General features: G+C 46.2%; 1 protein-coding gene across 1 annotated transcript in view; it reads left to right on the forward strand.

Moving 5' to 3' along the window:
• The first annotated feature begins 477 nt into the window (after positions 1 to 477).
• IL20RB (interleukin 20 receptor subunit beta) overlaps positions 478 to 23,895 on the forward strand; it is a 29,017-nt gene continuing 5,599 nt past the window's right edge. Inside the window, exons 1-6 of the mRNA XM_056122047.1 lie at positions 478 to 552; positions 2,547 to 2,640; positions 8,786 to 8,875; positions 16,779 to 16,905; positions 18,625 to 18,815; positions 21,623 to 21,747. Of these exons, the coding sequence (XP_055978022.1) occupies positions 478 to 552; positions 2,547 to 2,640; positions 8,786 to 8,875; positions 16,779 to 16,905; positions 18,625 to 18,815; positions 21,623 to 21,747 (702 nt within the window). The remainder of the gene's footprint in view (positions 553 to 2,546; positions 2,641 to 8,785; positions 8,876 to 16,778; positions 16,906 to 18,624; positions 18,816 to 21,622; positions 21,748 to 23,895) is intronic.

Below are 23,895 nucleotides of genomic sequence, written 5' to 3' on the forward strand. Positions count from 1 at the left end.
TCAGATGAAATGCTGAACTGTGACTGCATCCCCTACCCAAATCTAAATGGCTACATCTTTGAAACTTTCTAAAGCTTTAGCTAATCTATCATTTACTCTATTTCCATCAGTCACATTGTGAGCCTCTGGAGTTAATTGGGGGTAAATTTGGTGAGGAAAAAGAATGTGAAGTTCAGACACACCTCAAATGGAATTCTGTCTCCACCCTGACCTGCTGTGTAATTTATAGTAAGTCTAACTTTTCAGATGAGAAACACTGAGTATACATCAAGTTTTATCTTCTGTGCCTGTTGTATAATATATGAAAATGCAATAATTATGGAAAGCCTTTAGGATGATTTCTGGCACACAATAGATAATCCAGTACATGCTGACTTTTATTCACCTTTAACATGTAGAAACTATAGAAATGGATTTCAGAAGGAAGAATCAGGAAGCCAGGGTGGGGAGAACAAAGATAAGATCTGGGGGGTCAACATGTCTGAAAACTCCCAGGTTGTGTGTCCAGATCCAAAGACAAGAATCAGACGCTACGAGAGCTGGAGAGACTGGGTGAGTCTAAGATAACCAGAGGTCGACAAGCCTAGCTTGTGACTACCTGGTGGTCACTGACTCAGTGCTGTCAGCACCAAAGTGTTCTTTACCTTGGAATAGTCAAAAAGAAAAAAAAAAATCACAGCCAATGCCTAGACTTACTTTGCTAGACCCTGTTCTGTATATCATCTCATATAGTCTTTAGGACAGTCCTGTGAATTAGATATTACAGTTGCCTCAAAGATCAAGTTCAGAACGCTAAAAACATTGTTTCAGTGACTTGCCTTAAAATGAAAACATGGGCTGATGCCATAGTACAGCTGGTAGAGCATTTGCCCAGGTTTGAATCTGGCATCCCATTTATTCCTCCGAGCATGGCCAGGAGTGATTTCTGAGTGCAGAACCAGGAGTAACCTCTGAACATCACTGGGTGTGACCAAAAAAACCAAAACAAAAACACCCAATACAACTAGTATGTGTAGAGCCTGTGTGCCAACCTAGGCAGACTGGTTCCAGAACCAGTGCTTTTAACTGCTGCCATCTACAGAGTATCTCCAAAGAGAAGTCTGAAAGATGAGCATGCTGCCAGGAAGTCAGAGCAAATAAATAATGTAGTTGCTGCCACTATTCATAGCAACGAAAGATTAACACTGCATATGAAGACCTAATGTGTTCTTGGCACTGTTTTGTCCGCATTTATTATATTTCCAGATCTCATATCTATTCTATTTGGGCCACAGCAGGCAGCACTCAGGGCTTACTCCTAGTTCTATGTTATGTGGTCACTCCTGATGGGACTCAGGGGACCATCTGTGGTGCTGGGGAATTATACTAGGTTTGATACATGCAAGGCAAGAGCCTTAACCCTGTACTACCTCTCTGACCCCCTTTTTTTATAATTGAAACTGGAGGGAAAACCCAAAGTTCATGGAGTTGCTTTTTAGTTTTTTTTCCTCTTCATAAAGGTAAAGGTAAAGGTAAAGGCCCTCCCGTTGATCGTCGATTTGCTCGAGCGGGCCCAGTAACGTCTCCATTGGAGACTTTGTTGTTACTGTGTCTGGCATATTCAATACTCTTGGTAGCTTGCCAGGCTCTCCAAGAGGGCGGAGGAATCGAACTCGGGTCGGCCATGTTGGCCGCTTGTAAGGCGAACGCCCTACCCGCTGTGCTATCGCTCCAGCCCTCAACCTAGTTTCTGGTTTCTAATCCAAGATCTACAATGAAACTTCTCTCTACTGAATTTACGAATGACCTCTGACATAGATCCAGGGAACACTTTTTGTTTTGTTTTACCTATCTTTAAGATCGGGCTGGAGCGATAGCACAGCGGGTAGGGTGTTTGCCTTGCACGCAGCCAACCTGGCTGACCTGAGTTCGATTCCTCTGCCCCTCTCAGAGAGCCCGGTAAGCTACCGAGAGTATCTCGCCCACATGGCAAAGCCTGGCAAGCTCCCCGTGACATATTCGATATGCCAAACACAGTAACAACAAGTCTCACGATGGAGATGTTACTGGGCCCGCTCGAGCAAATCGATGAACAACAGGTGGAAAGTGATAGTGATGTTTTAAGATCATGGTTTACAAAGTTGCTCGTAACACAGTTGTTTCAAGCATTTGGTGGTTCGATACAAATCCTACCACCAGTGTGACCTTCCCTCCACCATCATCTTCAGTTTCCCACACACTTCCCAAGACCGCCCCTTTGGCAGGCACAAAATGATTTATTTTATATTACTTTTTACAACAAAATGGTAAATAGAATATAGAATAATAGTTCAGTAAAAGATAATTTGTGAAAATTGTTATACCTCACCATGGTATTGTTACAGTCATGGAGGATTTCCTGAGCTGGTTGCTGCTAGCTGAGCCTTCTCTGCTACTGTTTTTGCTTATTGAACTTAGTGGTCTTCTGTGCTACTTTTCCATCTAATTTGCTGTGCGCTCCTACTGAGCTGTCAGTATTGTAGAACTTGGAGGTGTCGTACGACCATGTATGTAGCTGTATGCTCTAGGAGCTGCAGAACTGGGACAATTCTTTGGCTTGGCATCTTGAGATTAGTTGTGAAGCTGTGAAGCTGGATGTTTATACGCTGGGCGCCGTGGAGTGTAGGTGTGGCTGCTGAGACTTGGCCCACACCCCTCCCGAGCAGGTCCCAGAGTTTTTGGCCTCAAGACCTGTGAACCTAGAAGTTTCATTGCTTGGCATTTCTTCTGAGATGAGTCCTGAAGCAGTGAATCTGGGTCATTTATATCCCAAAGGCTGCAGGGAACACTTTTCAGTCATCAACTTGGTGATACTTTTCTACTCCCTTCATCATAACTCCGTTCTTTATCATTTCCAGGACCACCTCTCAGATCTATTCCCCCTTCTCCCCCTGCCCCCCCCCCACAATCTTCCTTTTCCTTGTACTGGTCTTTTTTTGTTGTGGGGCAGTGGGGAGGGGGTAGGTGGCCACACACCCCAGTGCTCAGGGGTTATTTATGACTCTGTGCTCAGGAGCAACCTCTAGCAGTGCTCAGAGGGACAGTGTATGTGACAGATTCAACCCAATTCAGCTGCATGCAAAGCAAGTGCCTAATGTCCTGTACTATCTCTCCAACCCTTGTGCTGTTCCTTAACTTTGGGTCTTCTGTGGAAGTACCTCCACATGTCTCCTTAATCTTTGTACTCTTCATGAGTGCCCTCAGCACATCCTGGCTTCAGCTACCACTGAAATGCTGAAGGTAAGGGAGATGGTGTATACTCCTGACATGAGATGATTTGCATATTGGAGAGTCCCTCTGCTTGTGTAAGTCTCTCAAGTTCAAATATCTAGCTGAGTACATGCAACATTATTCTCTACCGCCCCAATCGTGCTTGCTTTAATTCCCACTCCACCCTCCTATCCATTATTTTGGATGAATATTGTCATCCACCCAGTTACTCAAACTAGAACCTGAAAGTCATGTTTGTAGCCTCCTTCCCCACCCTTTCAATTTACTTAGTATCTAGAAACTGTCAAATCTACCATCTGTTTTTTTCTTTTATTTTTTGGGTCACAGCCAGGGGTCGGTCACTCCTGACTCTGCACTCAAGAGTTACTCCTGGTGATGCTTGGGGGACTATACATACTGGGGATCAAACACAGGTTGGCTACATGCAAGCCAAATGCCCTACCCACTGTACTATCATTCTGACCCCTATCTTTATTTTTTGAATTTAGTTCTTTTTTTCCCATAGGCAGAAACACCTAGTGAATGTCAAAAACTTCTCTCCCTTAACGGACACACATAATTTAACCCACCAGTCTGGCTCTTTCCCACTGTTTTCTTTATTCTAACCATAACATTTTCTTTTTTAAAAACTTAATTCAATTTTCAAAGAATTGTTCACAGTAATTGATTGCATTCAATATTTCAACACCAATCCCCATCACCATTACACCTTTCCCCACCATTATTTTGAGTCAAGTTTTCCCACTACCACCCACGCTTGCCCCAAAGGCAGATGCTAAATAATTTATTTTGTATTGCTTGTTATGAATAATTGATATAGTCATAAACTTTTCAAAGCTTAAATCCAAGATCAGATTTGAGCTTTTAATTTTTTGAATTTTTTTTTTGAGCCACACATGGTGATGCCCAGGGATTATTTCTGGCTGTGCACTCTGGAATTACTTCTAGCATGCTTGTGGAACCATGTTGGGTGCTGGGAATTGAACCCAGATCAGTTGCATGCAGGGCAAATGCCCTACCCACTGTACTATCTGTCCAGTTCCCAAAATTTACCTTTAAACCTCTCTTTTGACCTTCTTTACTCTCAAGATAAACTTGAAGATCATCAATAAGGCATTCAATGCTCTCTGAATTCCTAATTCTATCTGCTATTTGTGTCCCATTTCTTGCCACTTTAATCTTGCACCCCAGTTTCACCAAACTTCTTGTACTTTCCTAAACCCATCATTCCTGACAATTTTCTATTTTCAGTGGCAGGGACTGACCTCAGGTCTTGTGCATTGCAAGACAAGTGCTCTGCAGTAGAGCCACATTCCTGGCTCCACCTTGTATTTTTTTGGTGTTCAATACTCTTCCTTTTCACCCTTTCCTCCAGAAAATTTTCTCATCCCTCAAGGCTGAATTAGGTATTTCTCCTTAGTGCTCTTTATGAATATCTGCCAGTTCATTTTCAATGTTGGTTTATGGATATTCTATTTTTGTTTTTGCTTTGGGGCCACACCTGATGTGCTCAGGGCTTACTCCCAGCTTGAGCTCAGGAATCACTCAACCCTGGTGGCTTCAGGGAACCACATGGAGTGCTGAGGATCAAACCCAGGTTGACCATATGCAAGGCTAATGCTCTACCTGCTGTACTATTGCTTCAGCCTTGATTTATGAGTACTCTTTTTTATTTTTAATTCTTTTCTTTTTTATTGTTCTTGAACATACCCAACAGTGTGGAGGGCTGTAACATATATTTTTTTTAATTTTTTTATTTTGTAAGGTAGTTCACAATATTTGATTATATTTAATATTCAAACACCAATCCCACCACCATTATACTTTCTGATCACTATATTTCAGATGTTTCCATCCTGAATCTCAATCCCTGCAGAATTAAAATAATATATTTTGTATTGTTTGTTATGAAAAACCACTGAAAATGCTACAAAACACTATTCTTAGAGGAAAGAATGTGAAGATTGTTGTATTTTACCATTTATCCCTTCTATAAGAGATCACTAACATGTTAAAGGTTGAGCCTTATGTGCTTATATATAAGGTAAAGGTAAAGGCCCTCCCGTTGATCATCGATTTGCTTGAGCAGGCCCAGTAACATCTCCATTGGAGACTTTGTTGTTACTGTGTTTGGCATATCGAATACGTCACGGGGAGCTTGCCAGGCTCTGCCATGCGGACGAGATACTCTCGGTAGCTTGCCGGGCTCTCCGAGAGGGGCAGAGGAATCGAATTCAGGTTGGCCATGTTGGCTGCGTGCAAGGCAAACGCCCTAACGCTGTGCTATCGCTCCAGCCCATATATTCCTCTAAGATTGGTTTCTTCCTACTTTGAACCCCATCAAATGTTGTACAGTAGTCTTGGAGTGTGGGTGGTGTGTGGTATGAAGTATTGGCCACACGGTCCAGGAATAGGTTCACTCATGGGTAAAGCTTGGCCCGAGCATGTGGAGAGCAGCCGTGAGCAGGGTGGTGGTTGAGTTCTGGAGGTTTTTGGCTGCTGGGGCTGGGTCCCAAGGGGTGGGTAGGTGTCTCTCCTGCCTACCTCTCCTACAACCTGGCACAGGGTCCAGAGGCATGATTATGGCAAGTGTCATGTTATGTTCCCTTCTGGGAGAGAAGGACATGCCATCTGGATGGTGGCCGATGATGAGATTATCTGGCACCAGCCAGAGGTGGTTTATGGGCATGACTGCTGAGGTGCCAGAGACAGGGGATGCGGGCAGAGGATCTCTGTTCTCTGTCCCCTTGAACCCAGAGAGATTTATGAGTACTCTTATATGCATCTTTTCTAACAGTTAATAAGTTACTATGGCCAGGTTTGATCCTCAGTAGGTACCTTAACAACACCTACCTGGTACCCTAATATCACCTGGTACCTGGTACTTCAACATCACCAGATAAAGCTCTTAGCAGTGCTGGAGTGGCTGGGTAATGCTGGCTCTAGAGGCCCAGAGTGGTACCACACTGAAAATTAATTTTTCAAAACTATATTTACTTGATCAGTAATCAAGGCATGTAAAAATTACAGTTTCCAGATAATTTGAAAGTAGAGTCTCAAAGATATCTGTGAATCCATGTCCATAACATTTTCACTATCACTTAAATTGTAGATGCAACCTAAGAATCCATCAATGAATGAATAAGCAAAATGATATTTATATTATTTATTTTTAATATTATTCTAATATATAATTTTATATCATTTATATTTAAGGGAATATTATTTAATTTTAAAAAGGAAGGAATTCTGCCATATGCTACAACATGGGTAAACATGCAGTACTAATGGAATACAAAGTCAAAGAGTAAGTGAATTTCTCATGCTAAGTCTCAGAGAAATGCTGCATAAATCCACTTTCGTGAAATATTTTGATTAACAGATATCATAGAGACAGACAGTACAGAAAGACATAAAAAGGGCCAAAGTGACAGCTGGTAGGGTACTTACCTGACATTCAGCCATCCGGGCTTAATTCCCTGCATCACATGTGATCCCCCGAGTCCACCAGGAGTGACCCCTGAGCACAGAGCCAGAGTAAGCCGGGAGCATCAACAGGTGTGGCAACCCCTGCCAAAAAAAGATGACAGAAAGGTGGCTTCCAGAAGCTTAGAATGGGGGAGGGGATAGAAGAATGAAAAGTTACTCTTTAATGGATATCAGTATTATATAAAAGAATTATGGGGAAGAATGATGGTGATGGCTGTCCAACAATAAGAATGTAGTTAGTATCACTGAACTGTATGCTAAAAACTAGTTTAAAATTGTAAATTTTATGTTGTTTATTTTGCCACAATAAAAAATTTTAACTCAAAAGAGTTTTATTCTAGTTTTCTCCTTTGTCTTTCCAATTTCCACTCCTCTCTGTCCTGGTTTTGTTAGATTATAATCTGCTTCCAGGTTTTCTTTTTGAAACTGCAAGCTAATGTGAAATATATATATATGTATATGTTCACATGTATATGTGTCTGTACACATATATACATATGTATGTATGCACATATACATATACATGTAATTCTTCACCCCCTGACTTTATTTATTTATTTATCTTTTTGGACCACACCCAGCTATGCTCAGGGGTTACTCCTGGCTCTCACTCTGGAATCACTCCAGATGTTGCTTGGGAAACCATATGGGATACCAGGGATTGAACCCAGATTGGCCATGTGCAAGACAAAAACCCTATCTTCTGTATTATTTCTTGGGCGCCATACCCCCTGACTTTAAAAAAGGTATGCACTTTTTTTTTAACTTCTAATTTTATTTTACATTTATTTTTAATTTGGGCTGGAGCGATAGCACAGAGGGTAGGGCATTTGCCTTGCACACGGCCGACCCGTGTTCAATTCCTCCACCCTTCTCGGAGAGCCCAACAAGCTAGTGAGAGTATCCTACCTGCACAGCAAAGCCTGGCAAGCTACTTGTGATGAATTCGATATGCCAAAAACAGTAACAAGTCTCACAGTGGAGACGTTACTGGTGCCCGCTCGAGCAAACTGATGAAAAACGGGAAGACAGTGCAGTGCTATTTTTGCTCGAGCAGGCCCAGTAACGTCTCCATTGTGAGACTTTGTTGTTACTGTGTTTGGCATATCGAGTACGTCACGGGGAGCTTGCCAGGCTCTGCTGTGCGGGCGAGATACTCTCGGTAGCTTGCCGGGCTCTCCGAGAGGGGCGGAGGGATCAAACGGGTTGGCCATGTTGGCTGCGTGCAAGGCAAACGCCCTACCGCTGTGCTATCGCTCCAGCCCGAAAAGGTAAAGGTAAAGGCCCTCCTGTTGTTCGTCGATTTGCTTGAGCGGGCCCAGTAACGTCTCCATTGGAGACTTTGTTGTTACTGTGTTTGGCATATCGAGTACGTCACGGGGAGCTTGCCAGGCTCTGCCGTGCAGGTGCTATTTTTAATTTATTTTAATTTTTTCAATTTTGGCTTTGTTTCACAGTCACTATTGGTTCTGTGCTCAGTGGTCTCTCCTGGTAGTTCTCAGAGGATTGTGTGGTGCTATGGATCAGACCCAGGACTGCTGCATGGAAAACGTGCCTATCCCTTTCAGCCATCTCTCTAGCCTATAAGAGCTAAGATACCCTGAATAACATACCCTAAGAGCTAACAGTGCTTGCAGCAGGGAGAATAAATGAACTTGCAACAGGGAGAATTTGAGGAGGACAACTCTGACTAGAGGGTAAAACAATCTTGTCTGCGCACTGCTATTGGGCCTTTAGTCACGTGCAGTGTGTCCCAGGATATCGCCTTGGTTTACTACCCCCCAGCTCCACCCTCGGGTTGATTCTAAAGCTCCTTTTTTTCCTCTGGAACTCTCCCAGGCCGCTCCCTCTGATGCAGTATCTGCACTGGCAGAAAGGAGGGTGCTGCGTTAGCCCGCCCCTTCTGAGCTGTCTGGGCTGGCTCTTCCTTCCCCAGCAATTCAGGCTTCACAGCCACTTACATTTCAGTTCCAGCATCTGCATTCTGAAGCAAGGATGGATAGACAACTTCCTTCCGGAAGGAAACTATGCTCCAAGTGAAGCTGAGTGCAAACCCCACACCTCACAATGGTCCTAGAAGAAATCTTGACAAGTCTTACATGGATTTTCTACATCTTGATTCCGTGTTTGCTCACAGGTAAGCACAAATTAGGCAATAATCTGGGACTTGAAAATAGTTCAAGAAGGTGAAAATTACTTTCCGAGCATTTGTGTTGAACTATATGCGTAGGACATCTTGATAGCTTGTAAAAAATATTTCTCACCTCTAAAGCTACCATCTCCACATCTCTAAGTGAAAAATAATCTAATGAAAAACTCTCTTCTAATGTCCACAGAACTGTATGGATAAAGCATCAAAACCAGTAGTCTAAAAGTTAGCAGATGAACATGCATTTTTTGTTATATAACTCATCTGGTTCTAAAAGTCTCAACATGAGTATCTCAGTCTTTCTGTTGGTACCTGCAAGGTATTAACTGTAAGGACAGGTTGAAGTTTAATATGGATAGTTCAACTTTTTTTTTTCACACATTGCATTAAAAGATAATTTGCAGCCTTAATGTTGAGTATAAATCTTATAAAAATTATATTTCTTTCCTGTTCACTGTAGAAAAAAAGCAGCAGTCAGATATTATATAGTATTTTTTAAAATAATTGGTTTGGGCATTTTTCCTGCCAGGAAGATTACATAATTTTCTCTGGTTCACTACTATCTGCATGTACCAACATGCTTTAGTATTCCAAAACCAAAGCTCCTAGACCTTTAATAATTCATCATGACAAATCACATTTAAGAAATATTTCTAATTTAAATACTCTAAGATCCTGGATACTATATTATATAATATAAACAGTAAGAGCTCATTATGCTGTTAGTTTAAATCAGGTAAAAGATCAGTGGTAAGATCAATTAGATAATGTGCAGAAATGGCTTAAACATCAAATTTTTTGATGTTCCTCCCTAGCTTAAAAACATTTACGTGGGTTGAGAGTTAATATGGGGTTAAGGCACTTGACTTGCACATGGCCACCCAGATTCAATTCCAGTAACACATATGTCCCCTCATCACCACCAGGAGTGATCCCTGAGCACTGCAGAGTTTAACCTCGCCCTCCATGCCCCGGCCCCTCAAAAAACCTTTATCGGGCTATGAATGTGGCTCAGAAGAGCATATGCCTTGTATTTATGAGGCCAGAGGTTAGAGCCTGATGTCACAAAGCAAACAAAAACCCTCACAATTCCCAGACACTCAGCACATAATATATGGATCTATTCATGATCTATACAGATCCCTATTTCATGACCTATGCAGATTATTCTTTCTCACTTTAAAAAAAAACATACATATCTCAGGCAGCTACTCTCTTCACAGTCCGCATATTATATACACTCACTTCTTTTCCTAGCTTTTAAGGTTATAACTTCCCATGACAGGCACGGCTCCAGTTATTTTCCCTATTCCAAGACCCTCCTCTCTCTGTTGTTCTAGATGATTCCCTCTTCCTATTAATCCTTTCCAGACTTCTTTTCCCTTTGAACCTTGACCTACAGTGTTCTGGTGAGTGACCTCTGCTACCTACACTGGTCTGAGGAAAGAGCCTGGGCCACTTTCCTGGTGTTCCCATACCCCATAACCTAGGTGAAGCATATCGGCTGATTGGACATTAGTTGGTCAGTTAGTTGTTGGGACAAATAAACTGTCCAGGACACTTTCTTTCACTAAGCCAAGAGAGAAGATGGGGAGGTCAAATGAAAGGAAAAAGGTTAGCATTTTCTTTAGTGGGCAATTAGTTTTAGGCCTTTACCTAGAAATCCCTATTTTAAATAGGCCTAGAAGTTAGCTTACACTTTTTTTTCTTTTTGGATCACACCTGGTGATGCACAGGGGTTACTCCTGGCTCTGCACTCAGGAACGAATCCTGGCGGTGCTAAGGGGACCATAATGGGATGCTGGGAATTTAATTTGGGTCGGACGAGTGCTGCCCTGTCTCTTCCAAATCAGAGTCTGTCCTCACTACCAATGTAATAACAACACTGACAATCTCAACTGCCATTCTGAGTTGCACACACTGCTCTCCACCGGCAAAAAAACAAGCAAGCAAACAAACAAAAACCAAATATATTCTCTTAGCTTCTCACATCAATCCTGTAGGTAGGTAGGTGATGTCCTTTCCATTGTATACCCTAACAGCTGTCAGAGAGGCTCAGGCTTTTGTGTTTTTGTTTGTTTGGGGGTTACAGCCAACTGTGCTCAGGGTTTATTCCTGATTTTGCGCTCAGAGATTATTCCTGGCAGGGCTTCAGGGGACCATATGGTGTGCTGAGGGTCAAACCCAGGCTGGCTCCAAGGCAGGTGCTTTTCCGGCTATACTATCTCTCCAGCCCCAAGGTGCAGGTTTTTGGTCCCTCGCCTCCCAAGTACCTAAATAGAGAAGAGAAAGAACTAGAATTTGACTCTGGATATGGCTTTGTCCATCTTGCAATGAAGAGAGACTTGGAAGCAGGCTAGAACAGGAAGAGGGTCAGATAAAAAGAAATACAGGTGGAAATACAGAGGAAGTTGTTCTGATGCATTTGCCATAAGGACTGTGGGAGGTAAAGGTGACAGAAGCGGCTCTATTTAAACAAGAGGAGTTGACAGCTGGCCAGTGGGGAAAAGCTAGTGTGGCCTCATTCCAGAGAGAAGATGCAAAGATTTCTCCCTGGAGAAGCTTCCCAAGGCTCTGATGCTACATTCTCACTATCAACTCAAGATTTTAGGAAACACAAACATAAAAGGTGCTCAACATAAATCATTGAGTCTAACCACAAATCAGACCTGCAAAGGGTCTAATTTAAGAATGATAGGCTAGGCTTTTAAGGGGGGAAAATAAGGTTGAGGCGAATTTCAACAGAGGGAGCCAAGACATGGTTCAATTATTTAGTTTTCACTCCACACTTCACAGAACCTTTCTGAGTAGTCATATCCCAGGTTCTAGGCCAGGTGCTGTCAGAGATGGAAGAAGCAATGTCCTTGTTGTCAGGAAACCTAAGAGCTGGCTGGAAAATACATTAAGTGTATGTTTATGAGTTTTGGACATTTATTTTGTTCATGGCATTTCCATTTGTGGCATTTTAGTTTATTGCATTTATTTTAGGACATTTAGTTTATGGCATTTGGGGACTTAACTTTGATAGTTTGACTACTCAGTTACCAAAAAATAAGGTCTAGATCAGTAGTACTCAGTCTCAAATGCATGTTGGAGGCCTTGCAGGGCTTTGGGGGTGGAGGAGCAGGAGAGAAATGGGGTGGGTACACCAGACAATGCTCAGGGCTTACTCCTAACTCTGTGCTCAGGAATTTCTCTTGCCTGTGCTTGGAGAGACATATACAGTGCTGGGGATTGAACTGGGGTTGACTGAATGCAAAGCAAGCATCTCCAGTCTTAGTTCAGCTTAGAGCCAGGTCTGCCACATGCAAGACAAGAACCTAAATCTCTGTATTATCTTTGGTTCTCCTGCTTTATTCTTTCAAAAAATAGTTTTGGTTTTTGTTTTTTTTAAATTTTTATTAGTGAGACATCATGACGTATAGTTGTAGACTTACAAATTTTTGTGCTTGGGTTTCAATTATACAATGATCAAATACCCACCCCCCCACCAGTGCCCATTTCCCACCACCACGAATCCCAGTATCCCTCCCACCCCCCATTCCCCCATTATTCTACTTTCTTGGCCTCTTTTTTTGGGGGGGGGCTGGAGCAATAGGACAGCTGTAGGGCGTTTGCCTTGCACGCGGCCGGGCCCAGCTGACCCAGGTTCGATTCCTTCACCCCTCTCGGAGAGCCCCACAAGCTACCAGGAGTATCTGACTCACACAGTAAAGCCTGACAAGGTACCCGTGACATTTTCATATGCCAAACACAGTAACAACAAGTCTCAAAAACACAGTAACAACAAGTCTCAAAATGGAGATGTGCTACTGGACCTTCTGGAGCAAATAGATAAACAACAGGAGAACAGTGCTACACTTTTAGAAAGATCTTATCTATATGTCCAATAAACCTTGCTGCACTTTCTTTCTTTCTTTCTCTTTCTTTCTTTCTTTCTTTCTTTCTTTCTTTCTTTCTTTCTTTCTTTCTCTTTCTTTCTTTCTTTCTTTCCTCCCTCCCTCCCTCCCTCCCTCCCTCCCTCCCTCCCTCCCTTCCTTCCTTCCTTCCTTTCAACTTTTTGAGTCACACCTGGCAATGCTCAGTGGTTACTCCTGGCTCTGCACTCAGGAATTACTCCTGGCAGTGCTTGGGGGCGGGGGGGGGGGGGGCGGGCATATAGGATGCCAGGGATCAAACCTAGGTTGGCTGCATGCAAGGCAAACTCCCTACCCACTGTACTATTGTTCTGACCTCAAAGCTTGCTGAACTTTCAATAGAAATTGTGCTAAATTTGTTTTATCAGTTTGGAGATATTTACCATTTAAGCTATATTGAATACTCTAATCTCTTAAATCCATATGTCTCTTCTCTATTTAGCTGTTTGCGGAGTGGGGCATTTGAACCACACTCTGCAGTGTTCAGGGGCTATTTCTGGCTCAGTGCTCAAGAGTGATATCTCGGTGGTGCCCAGGGGACTATGTGTAGTGCCATGAGTTAGAACCATGGTCATAGCCAACACAGCATGCAAGGCAAGTGCCTTCCCTCCTATACTAGCTCTGTGCCCTTATATAATTGGGGATTTTTAAGGTAGCTTTTACCAGCATTGTGGAGTATTCTCCATACAAGTCCTAATTATTGTTAGTTTTTTTATCTATTGCTTTTTTATATTTTTATTTTGTGTAGTTATAATTGGTATCTTAAATTCTAGTGTATGTGTTCATTACTAATCCATAGAAGTATAAGGTCTCTGTTTTCCTTATATAGCACAATGGGTAGGGCGTTTGCCTTGCATGCAGCGGACCTGGCCGACCCAGGTTTGATTCCTCCGCCCCTCTCGGAGAGCCCAGCAAGCTACTGAGAGTATCTTGCCTGCACAGCAAAGCCTGGCAAGCTACCCGTGACATATTCAATATGCCAAACACAGTAACAAGTGTCACAATGGAGATGTTACTCGACCCGCTCTAACAAAATTGATGAACAGTGGGAGGATAGTGACAGTGACAGTTGAACTCACTACTTAGTTTTAGGGGTTTTAAAAAGGGATTTTATGAGATTTTTTACATAGGTATATCATGCCACAGTACATAGAGAAAGTTTTATTACTTTCCAATCAATATGTTTCTATATTTTTTATTTGCTTTATTTCAGGTGCTAGAATTTCTATTACAATTTCTATTACAATGATGAGTAAAAGTAGTGAGTGTGGACATTCTGCATTGTTCCCCAATTTAGGAAAAAAGCATTAGTGTTTCACCTTTAAGTAATTTTATATGTTGATTTTTGGTATAAGATCCTTATAAAATTTAGATACTTCCCTGATGTTTTTAACTTGAAGGGAGTTTTTAATTATCAATGGGTTTGGTTTTGTAAATTTTTTTTATTGACTGACATTATTTTTCTAAAGATCTTTACAAAGATGTGCAGCCTTGCATACCTGTGATAAATTCCACTTGGTCATGATACTTAACCCTTTTTAGAAATTATTGGATTTAGATTAGTGTGACTTTGTTGAAGATTTTTGCATTTTAAGTGCACAAGATACTTTGGTCTGCCCTTTGATTTAGATTTCTTTACAATTATTTTCTTTCATCACTTAAATACTGTGAATGTAGTTGCATATATACACCATTCCAGCACCATACCCACCATTGGACTTGTCCCTCGACCCCACTCTCTCACCCATAAATCCATTTCTGTGTCCCCGCTCTCCCTTTTATTGCTTTGGCTATTTGTTTGTTCCTTACCGTGTGTCTTTAGATACCACATATCCACATATGAAAGAGATCATTCTGTATCTGTTTTTTCCGACTCATCTTTGGTTTTGGTATCGGGATGATAATGACCTACTAAATGAATTGGAAAGTGTTCTTTCCTCTTCTTTTTTGGGAAGAGAGTGTGTAAAATAAAACTCCTTCCTTCCTTCTTCCCTCCCTTCCTTCCTTCCTTCCTTCCTTCCTTCCTTCCTTCCTTCCTTCCTTCCTTCCTTCCTCCCTTCCTTCCTCCTCATCCTCCTCATCCTCCTCCTCCTCCTCCTCCTTTTCCTCCATCTCCTCCTCCTCCTCCTCCTCCTTCTCCTCCTCCTCCACCTTCTCTTCCTCTTCCTCCACCTCCTCCTCTTCTTCCACCTCCTCTTCCTCCACCACCTCCTCCTTCTCTTCTTTCTTTTTCTTCCTCTTCTTCTTCCTTTCCTTTCCTTCTTCCCTTCCAGTGGTGTTCAGGGCTTATTTATGACTCTGTGCTCAGGGATCACTCCTGGAAGTCCTTGGTAGACCAAATGTAGTATCAGGATAGAATGGGGTCGGCCACATGCAAGGTAAGTGTTTTAACCCCTATACTCTCTTTCTGGCTCAGGGTTAATTTTTCTTTAAATATTTGATAGCATTCTTCAGTGGAAACATCTGGTTCTGGGAATTTCCTTTTTGAGATCTTTGAAGTGATGACATGTCTCTGTATTTATATGGCTTTAAATCCCCCACAACCCTGCGGCCCCTAGCCTGCTAGAAATATGTTCAGTGGAGGAGTTATCAGAAAACCGATTCCACACTTCCAGGACGCCCCCGCATCTGCCTCTCTTTCTTTTCAGTCCTTGGGTGATAAAAGGTTAGGGGTGGGGAGGACAGGAAGTCCCCTCTGAGGGTACCTCCAGGTGTTTCCTCATAGGGAGACCAAGGATGCTAAGGGTGAGAAGGAGGTACATGATTAAGGTTCTACATTAGAGAAGGAGCAGAAGAGACAGGGGGTGTCCCCCACACCCTCATCCCTTGTGGTCACGGAACTTGATAACCAACAGCAGGTGCCAGCAGAAGGGCACAGAGATGCGCTGGGCCCAGGTGGGCCTCACTGTAGTGCTGATGTTATCACTGCGACTGTAACAGTCCAGGAGGCAGGTGTTGGTATTGTAGGAGGAGTGTGTGAAAGTGGCAAGAGAAAGGCCACCATAGAAGGTCCAGAATGCACCCTGGATTACACGCAAGGCGTGGCCTCCGACAACCTCATGTCTTTATGACTCTACAAGCTTTCACTCTGTGTGTAAACTGGGGTTCCCCTGTGTGTACTCGTGGGCCCCTCTCATTTGTGGGGGCGTCTCCCACAAGTTCAGAAGCCTGCAGTGGGGCATGATACCCTCCCCCCACAGCACAGACTGCACTTGCCAGCTAGCTGCTGTGTTCATGAGGCCTGATTGGGGTGCAAGGAGGATAGAATTAGGTCCCCAAGGATGGCAGTAGCAGGAGAGAGGCATGATAAAGAGCTGGCAGGGGCCTCCATGGGTTTACCATGAAATTATGCAAGGTTAAAGTTATACGACTTATAGTTGGGGATGAGGTACAATGGGTAGGGCACTTGCCTTGCATGTGGCTGACCCAGCACCTTGTAAGTTCCCCCAAGCCTCACCAGGAGTGATCCCTGAGAGCAGAGCCAGCAGTGACCCCCTGAGAACTCCAGTTGTGGCTCTGAAACATCAACAGACACAGAACAATTGTTACACAACTTACTTGAGGTGTCATTGTAAGTGGCAGTACCAAGCCTGCTTGGGTGGAAGTCACTTAAGAGTTGTGAAGAAGGAACCTCTGCTTCCTTAAGTGTACAGTAGAGATACTTAAAGCCTTTATTCCAAGAATGGTCTCAAGGTTTACCTGAGTGAATCATGTCACCATCCAGCACGTGGTCTAGAGAACATGGTGAGTGTTCAATAACATTTGCCATTATTAAACTTAAATGGCCATTGGTGAATGCTGCAAACATTGCTAGACAAAATTTAGCATTAAGGGTGCTCAGCTTTCATATGGCTGTAATAAAGTTGGAGTTGTCTCTGGTTTATTATTAACACATAATACTAAGTGGAAGTTCTGAGCTAAGATAAGTTCCTTATCCTAACCCCCTGCAGCGTGTCTCTCTGCCTCCTTTCCAGGAGGAATGTCTATTCTGCCTGCCCCTCAGAACCTCTCTGTACAATCAGTGAACATGAAGCATCTCCTGACGTGGAGCCCAGTGACTGTGCCCGGACATCAGGTCCACTATTCGGTTGAGTATCAGGGGTGAGTTGGCGGTTTTGCCTTTCCTCTCCTTTGACCCTCTGCAGTTGATTCCAGGATGTCCTGACCTCATTCTAAAGCTTCAGGAGGCTTTGCAGGGCCACAGATAGATGGTATCTAGTGACCTACTTCCTTTGCAGGCACAGGCGAAAAAGCAAGGGGAAGGGTCCAGAGTATTTGACTGGGGACTTTGAGAACTCAGAAATCTGCTTAACAATAATCTTTCAGTATCAGTATTGCAAACCACAATGCCCAAAAGGAGAGAGCGAGAGAGAGAGAGAGAGAGAGAGAGAGAGAGAGAGAGAGAGAGAGAAACAGAAACAGAGAGACAGAGAGAGACACAGAGACACAGAGGCAGACAGAGAATGTGCCTGCCATAGAGGCAGGCTGGCGGTAGGGTGGAAGATGATCGGAGGGAAACTGGGGACACTGGTGCTAGGAAAGGTACACTAGTGGAGAAATGAGTGTTGGAACACTGTATGACTGAAACTTGATCATGAACAACTTCGTAAGGGTCTATCTCACAGTGATAAAGAAATCTGTGTAAATCCATCTTGGTGTAGGGTTGACTCTGACTTGAGGGTCTGGAGACTCAAGCTCTTTGGTGTATGGGGGAGAAGTCAGTTTTCCTGACTATGAACTTGGCCCCCAGAACCAAACAAATAGTGGCCCTTAATGGTCAGAGCAGCCTGGGACTGAGCAGTCTCTCTTCTTCTGCACCTATGGGGAAGTTGAGAGGTTCTGGGCACACAGGCAATAAACTCAGCTGGGCACCCACAGTCACATTCCTCCAGGTGGCAAAGTGACTGACTAGTGGGAGTTTCCATTTGGAGGAGGAGACAGTCATTGAAAGAAATAAACATACTGGCTCTGCACCGTCCACTATGGGCACTAGGGATGGTGCTAGTTACACAAAAGCAACTAGAGGTGAGTTAGGGGGTCTGCTTCCCTGTCACACTCATCACACCTCGGGGTCTTTATAGACCCCTGTGCCTAGTGGCTGCCATACTGAACCACACATTTCCACAGTCACACAACATTGCCCTGGCAGTACTGTGTTGGGCAATCCCGGAAGAAGTCAAAGGCTGACGCAACCTTATGCCACAGAGTTGACTGTCACTGCCTTTTGTTTGGTGGCCTGTCTGAACAGGTGACATGTAAGCCAGTGTCTGGAAGTAGCTGCTCATGTGGACAGCAGCAGGCCACGCGCTTAGAGTGAGCAGCTAGTCAGAGGCTCTGGGGTAGAAAGAGCCCCGCGTGTTTCAGTGACGTTGGGGAGGGGAGCAGGGCGGAGGGATTCTGTTTTGAATGCTTTGGGAGCTGTGAGGGGTAGTCCTGATGTGGAAGGACCATGAGGGTAAGGGGTGTGAGAAGGCTGAGCAAGGAGGGGTCGGGAGATGGTGGGAGAGAAGCTGGGGAGTCACATCAGGAGAGTCCAGTGAGCAGGAACTTGAGGCTGAGGGTGGGTTGGTGACCACAGAGGGAGAGCCCAGGAGAGTGTGGGGACTTGTGTGCAGCTCTCCCTTGGCTGGGACAGACAGGGATAAAGATGCGTGGGTGGTCGGTGAGGATAAAGAGAGCAGCTGCATGTGAATATTTTATTTGTGGAACCAGAAAAAGCAGGGGTAGGAGGCCTGCCTCCTGCCACCATGAAGCCTGGGTGGAAGGGGCCAAGGAGCCACTGTGTGACCCTTGCATTCCTCCCACCCCCGTCTTGGTCAGAGAGTATGAGAGCCTGTACCGGAGCCATATCTGGATTCCCAGCAGCTGGTGCTTGGCCACTGAAGCTCCTGAATGTGACGTCTCTGATGATATCACTGCCACCGTGCCCTACAACCTCCGCGTCAGGGCCACCCTGGGCCTGCAGTCCTCAGCCTGGAGCACTCTGCAGTACCCCTTTAACCGAAACTCAAGTAAGAATTCACTCCTTGCACCCCACCTCCACCAGCCTCCCCTGCAGGAAGCGTATCAGAGACTTACCTTGCAAAACCATAGAACCCCACCATCCCTAACTGACCCACTGGGAACAGAACCATATGTAGTGCTGGGCATTGAACCGGGGCTGGCCACACTCAAGGCAAGGCTCTGACCCTTCTACCCCCGCTCCTCCCCCTTGGCTTCTCCTTCTGAGAAATTTTGGAAGTCCCGCCTTCTGCAGAGGGGGGAAGCTTGGAAGGAAAGCTACTTTGAAAGTGGGAGACTGATGCCAGGGCTGTTCTTGCCCCACCTGGGCCCTGGGAAGCCCCCCTGCCTTCGTGCTGGTGCCTCACCCACACGCTGTTGCTCCTGTGAGCATCTTCCTCGCGTAAGAGGTTTTATCCACTTACTAGAGCCTCCAGAAATGAAATAACTGTTCTCTAGTGACAGTATCTGGAAAATGGCTGAAGGAGTGGAGTGGTGTATATGGCGGGTATGGCATTTTTCTTGTATGTGGCCAAGATGGATTTGATTCCCGGCATCCCATACCCTACCAGGAGGGATCCAGGAGTGATCCTTGAGTACGGAGCCAGGACTAATTCCTGAGCACCACTGGTTGTGCCCCAAATACAATTTTTTTAAAGGAGACTGGGGTAGCCCACACCAGCAGGGTGCCAGCAGGGGCCACTATGAGTAAGGGCCTGCATGTGTCGGGCCAGCAGGGGCCAGGATGGGTGGTTGGGTTGAGAAGGAAGCTGGTCACATGTTGAAGAGTTGACCCACAGTAGAGTCACGAGGGAAGAGAAGAGAGCATCTACGCCACACGACCACCGAACTCAGAAGCTGCATGGTAAGCAGAGGGGTCAAGGGCCATGAGAAGGGGGTTTCAGCATCCCAGCTGGACAAGACCAGTCCAGCGGTCTGGGAGAAGAGGAGGAGAGAACAAGTTGAAGGGATAGGACAAAGTGACCAATGACAGAGCTTGGGAGTCACTGTTGGGGATAAAGTGGGGGAGAGATAAGGAAGGCCCAGCTTCTGGCTGAACTTGGTGAAAATGTCATCCAGGGCAGTGAATCCAGAAGGGCTGCTGGCATTGAGGCAAACAAGACACCACTGGGAGATTTGAGAAGGATGCAGCAGGCATCTGATCAGTAATCGGGGCTCAGACATAGAACACAAAATTCAGACCTATGGGATAGGGAGCAAATAAGACTGTCCAGGGACAAGATAAGATCCAGAGATGTTGGGTTTTATAAAGTGAATGGACAGATGGGGATTGAGGCTCAGATGGTAGAGCACTTGTTTAGCATATACAAGGCCCAAACTTGAATCCCTGGCACCCCAGGGCCCTCAGGCACTACTGGGCACCACCTTAATGGCTCCTGAACACAGCTATGAGTAGTTCCCCTCGAAAAAAAGTGGAAGGGAGAGGGCGCATGAACATGTGATTAGACAGGCAGGGGGTGGAGGGTGGGGGAAACACTGGGGGTGCTGAGAGGCCAGGGACCAAGAGCAGCCCCTCAAGGACGTGGCTCCATGGAAAGGAACCAACTGGGAGCTCTTTGGCTCCCAGTGACAGTTCAGAGCTGCTGGAAAGGCAGGGAACAGGCCTTCAGGGACCTCTGTTCTGAATGTGGTGGAGGAGACTGAGGACTGAGGACGGCTGAGGTGGCGTATATAGTCAGGGGGTATCATGGGTGCTGAGAAGTGTGTGGGAAGCTGCATGGGGCTGAGCAAGGCTGAGCTGGACACGGAGGAGGGGCTGGCCTCGAGTCACAGTCCTGTGAGTGAAAGCCCGGCTCAGCCTCCTGCTAGCTGGTCTCTGCCTTCCCGTAGGGGGTGGATTCTGTACCAGAGCACATGCAGTGCTAGTACTGCCCACCCCACAGGATGCTGCTGACAGTGAGGAGGATGATAATGAGCCTTGGGGTGACAGGAAGACTTGAAAGCCAGAGAGCAAGGTGTGGGGCAGGAGAGAGACATTGGCATGGAGGACCCGTAGGAACTATGGCTCCTTCACCCAGAGATGCCAGGGAAAGAAACGGGGAAGGTTGGGATGCCTTTAGGAGGTACCTCAGCAGCTCCCAGCCACGCCTGCCCTTAGCTCCCTTGCTGGGGGATTTGGGGGGACATACTTGGGATGCTCAGGAGTTACTGCAGGCTTGGTGCTCATAGTCACTCAGAGTATTGACTCGAGGGACCATATTTGGTGCCAAGGATCATACCTGGGCCTCCTGCCTGCAAAACACAGAGCGATATCTTTGGCTTGACTGTCCCATGTTGGAAAGTCACATGCTGTCAGCCCATGTCTGTGATCTCTGGAAGCTGCAGGAACACCCAACCTCCTGCCATGAGTTTCCATGCCAAGGGGTAGACTGGGCCCAACAGGGTTCAGTCGGGTTTAGTTCTCGTGTCTGGGGTCAGGAAGAAGTAGCACCTGCTCACTTAGATGTGTCAAGAGCATATTCTGCCAAGAAAATTCAGAAGAGGAATGTAGGTTATGAAATCCAACAACCCAGAGAGATTGACATCGTGTTGAGTCCCTTTCCTGGAGGCTGTCTCTCCTGAAGGATGGGACAACACTTTGGCCACCACAGAGGGGCATGAGAAGGAAAGTTGGAGGGATGACGTGCTTTTCTTTTCTCCCCCATCGGCTCATCCAAATACATTTTCTGCATGCAAGAGAATGTGGATGTGCGCGTGACAGTGTTTGCCCATTGTACCCAGGATGGGGTCCTAGTAGCTTGGGACAGACGTCAGAGCTGCCTGGGGCTGCCTGTGAGTCTCTCCCATCTTCCGGCAGCCCTCCTCACTCCCCCAGGCATGGCACTCAGCAAGGACGGCTTCCATCTGGTGATTGAGCTGGAAGACCTGGGGCCTCAGTGTGAGTTCCTCGTGGCTTACTGGCAGAAGCAGCCCGGCGCGCAGGTGAGACCCTGGCCTTAGCCCTGAGTTTGGCCTGGGGAGGGAGGCACTTGACGTCTCTGCAGGTGGATGGGGCGGGCAGTGCTCATGACTGGGGCTGAATGGAAGGTGGTCAGGCCTGGGTGGGGGACAAACAATCCCTGAGGCCTCTTCAAAGGACTGTGTGTGGGCACTCCTGTATGTGCAGGAGCCTTTGGAGGCCAGAGTTGCAGCTGCACGGGACAGCTGCCTCTTGTCTTGACCTGGATTTATAGTTGGGTCCTCAGGACCCTTTCAGTGTCTCCATCCTCATCAGGTTGATTCCTCGGTCATCCCTGCATGTCTAGGGACATGAGACCAGCGTGTTCCAGACCACAGCCGGATGTTCGGAAAGCACAGGAGGCCAGCACGAGTCTTCTGAGGGAGCTCTCCGAGGCTGGGCTGAGGTTCTGAGTACCCAGCTGAGGCTCTGCTCTCCCTTAAGGGCGCTTGCTCCAAGCTCTCATGCCCAGTGCGCTGACCTCTGCGGTGAAGGCCTGTAGCACCTCTGCCTCATGAAACCCCTCCTGTCTCTATGGTTGAAGCACTGCTATTTATTTATTTTTTAATCTGGATTTTTCACAGATTCCAAACTTGCATGTAAAGACAGCAAAGTGAAGAGAGATGTTAAGATCTCACTTCACAGTTGATGAAATCAGTTCACACAAACATGTTTTGACAGTGGCTGACAAAATAGAGTGCAGCTACTAGCCACCAGGAAACGGGGAGATGGCAGGGAGTGGGGACACCGGAGGGAAGAAGAGCCTAATGGCTACAGAGAGGTGGAGCTTGAGCAGGAACCAGGGGCGGCCAGACTGTCACTCGGGTCCATACCTGTGCCAGCTGGGGTTGGAATCAACCCTCATCGGGATGCCCATAGCAAGGCTGGGGCGTGTCCAGAGTTGGTGAGCAGACCCAGGCACCGGCCTGCGACATGCTCACTTTCCTAGCTGGGTCCCCTCTAAGGCACTTTGTCGTCACCCTCTCTTCACTCACCCCTGGGCTCCAGTCCCATGTGATTCCTCGTGGCATGTGCCTGCAAACCCTGAAGCTCAGGCTGGACTCCCCCATACTGTGTCTTTCCTTGTCAGTCCCTGCATGTCACTCCCAGAATTCAGTTTCTAATGTCAGTATTCCTCAGAGAGGAAATCTGATTGGCTCTGACCATCACATACGGACATACGGGCAGCTGGTTACTTGTTTTTGTTTTGTTTTGTTTTTGCAGCGGTGGGGGAGGTTGCACCTGGTGATGCTCAGGGGTTACTCCTGATTCTGCACTCAGGAATTAGTCCTGGTGGTGCTCAGGGGACCATATGGGGCCAGGAACCTAACCCTGGTCAGCAGTGTGCAAGGCAAATGTCCTACCCACTGCGCTATTGCTTCGGCCCTTCAGCTGGTTAGTTTTAATCAGATGTTTCTCACCAGATGTATCCTTGACCTGGTCACAGTGTCCTGGGAGCCAGGGATGTGCGCCAACATCTACACCAGGGTTGCAGATCGGGTCACTTTGCTGCAGGGTGGGATGGTGAGGTGGGCAAACTCCTGGCAAAATTTCCCATATTTACTCCTGCTGGGCCATGGCCCAGTGGTGAGATGCGAGATTGCCGGCCAGGCAGACGGAGAGGTGTAGGGGACAGCTCGGGGCCTGGGTGGAGAGAGCATGCTGTTCTGAGATTCTTTGGGCCCGAGCCCACTCTCCACCCTTGCCAACAGTGTTGAGAGGACACGTGCCTGAGTCATGTGGACTTGGCCCAGATAAGCCTCACGAGCTGGGTGAGGCGTGGCGAGTGTGCAGATGGGTGGACAGATGGTGGGTGGATGGATGACGGCAAGGGCTCTGCTTGCCTGCTGCACCGCCCCTTGCACAGAGCCCCCCACCCGCCCTGCCCCCCCCCCCACAGCAGCGACCATACCTGCCTCTGCCCTGCAGATTCCTGAACTGCAGTTTTTGCCCAATGATGCTCAATCAGTGGGGGCCCTTTCCACACCAGTCTCTTTCCGCATCTCTTTAGCCTCCTCCCTGGTGTCCTTTTTCTGGTCTCTCCTCCCTGGCGTCCTTTGTCTGGCCTTTCACCACCTTTCTCAGCACTGAGTCGTGTCCAGTCCCTCCCGCCCTCAAGAGCATGGACATTG

The sequence above is a fragment of the Sorex fumeus genome, unplaced genomic scaffold (genome assembly GCF_029834395.1).
Source record: "Sorex fumeus unplaced genomic scaffold, SorFum_2.1 ptg000044l, whole genome shotgun sequence".
Taxonomy (NCBI): Eukaryota; Metazoa; Chordata; class Mammalia; order Eulipotyphla; family Soricidae; genus Sorex; species Sorex fumeus.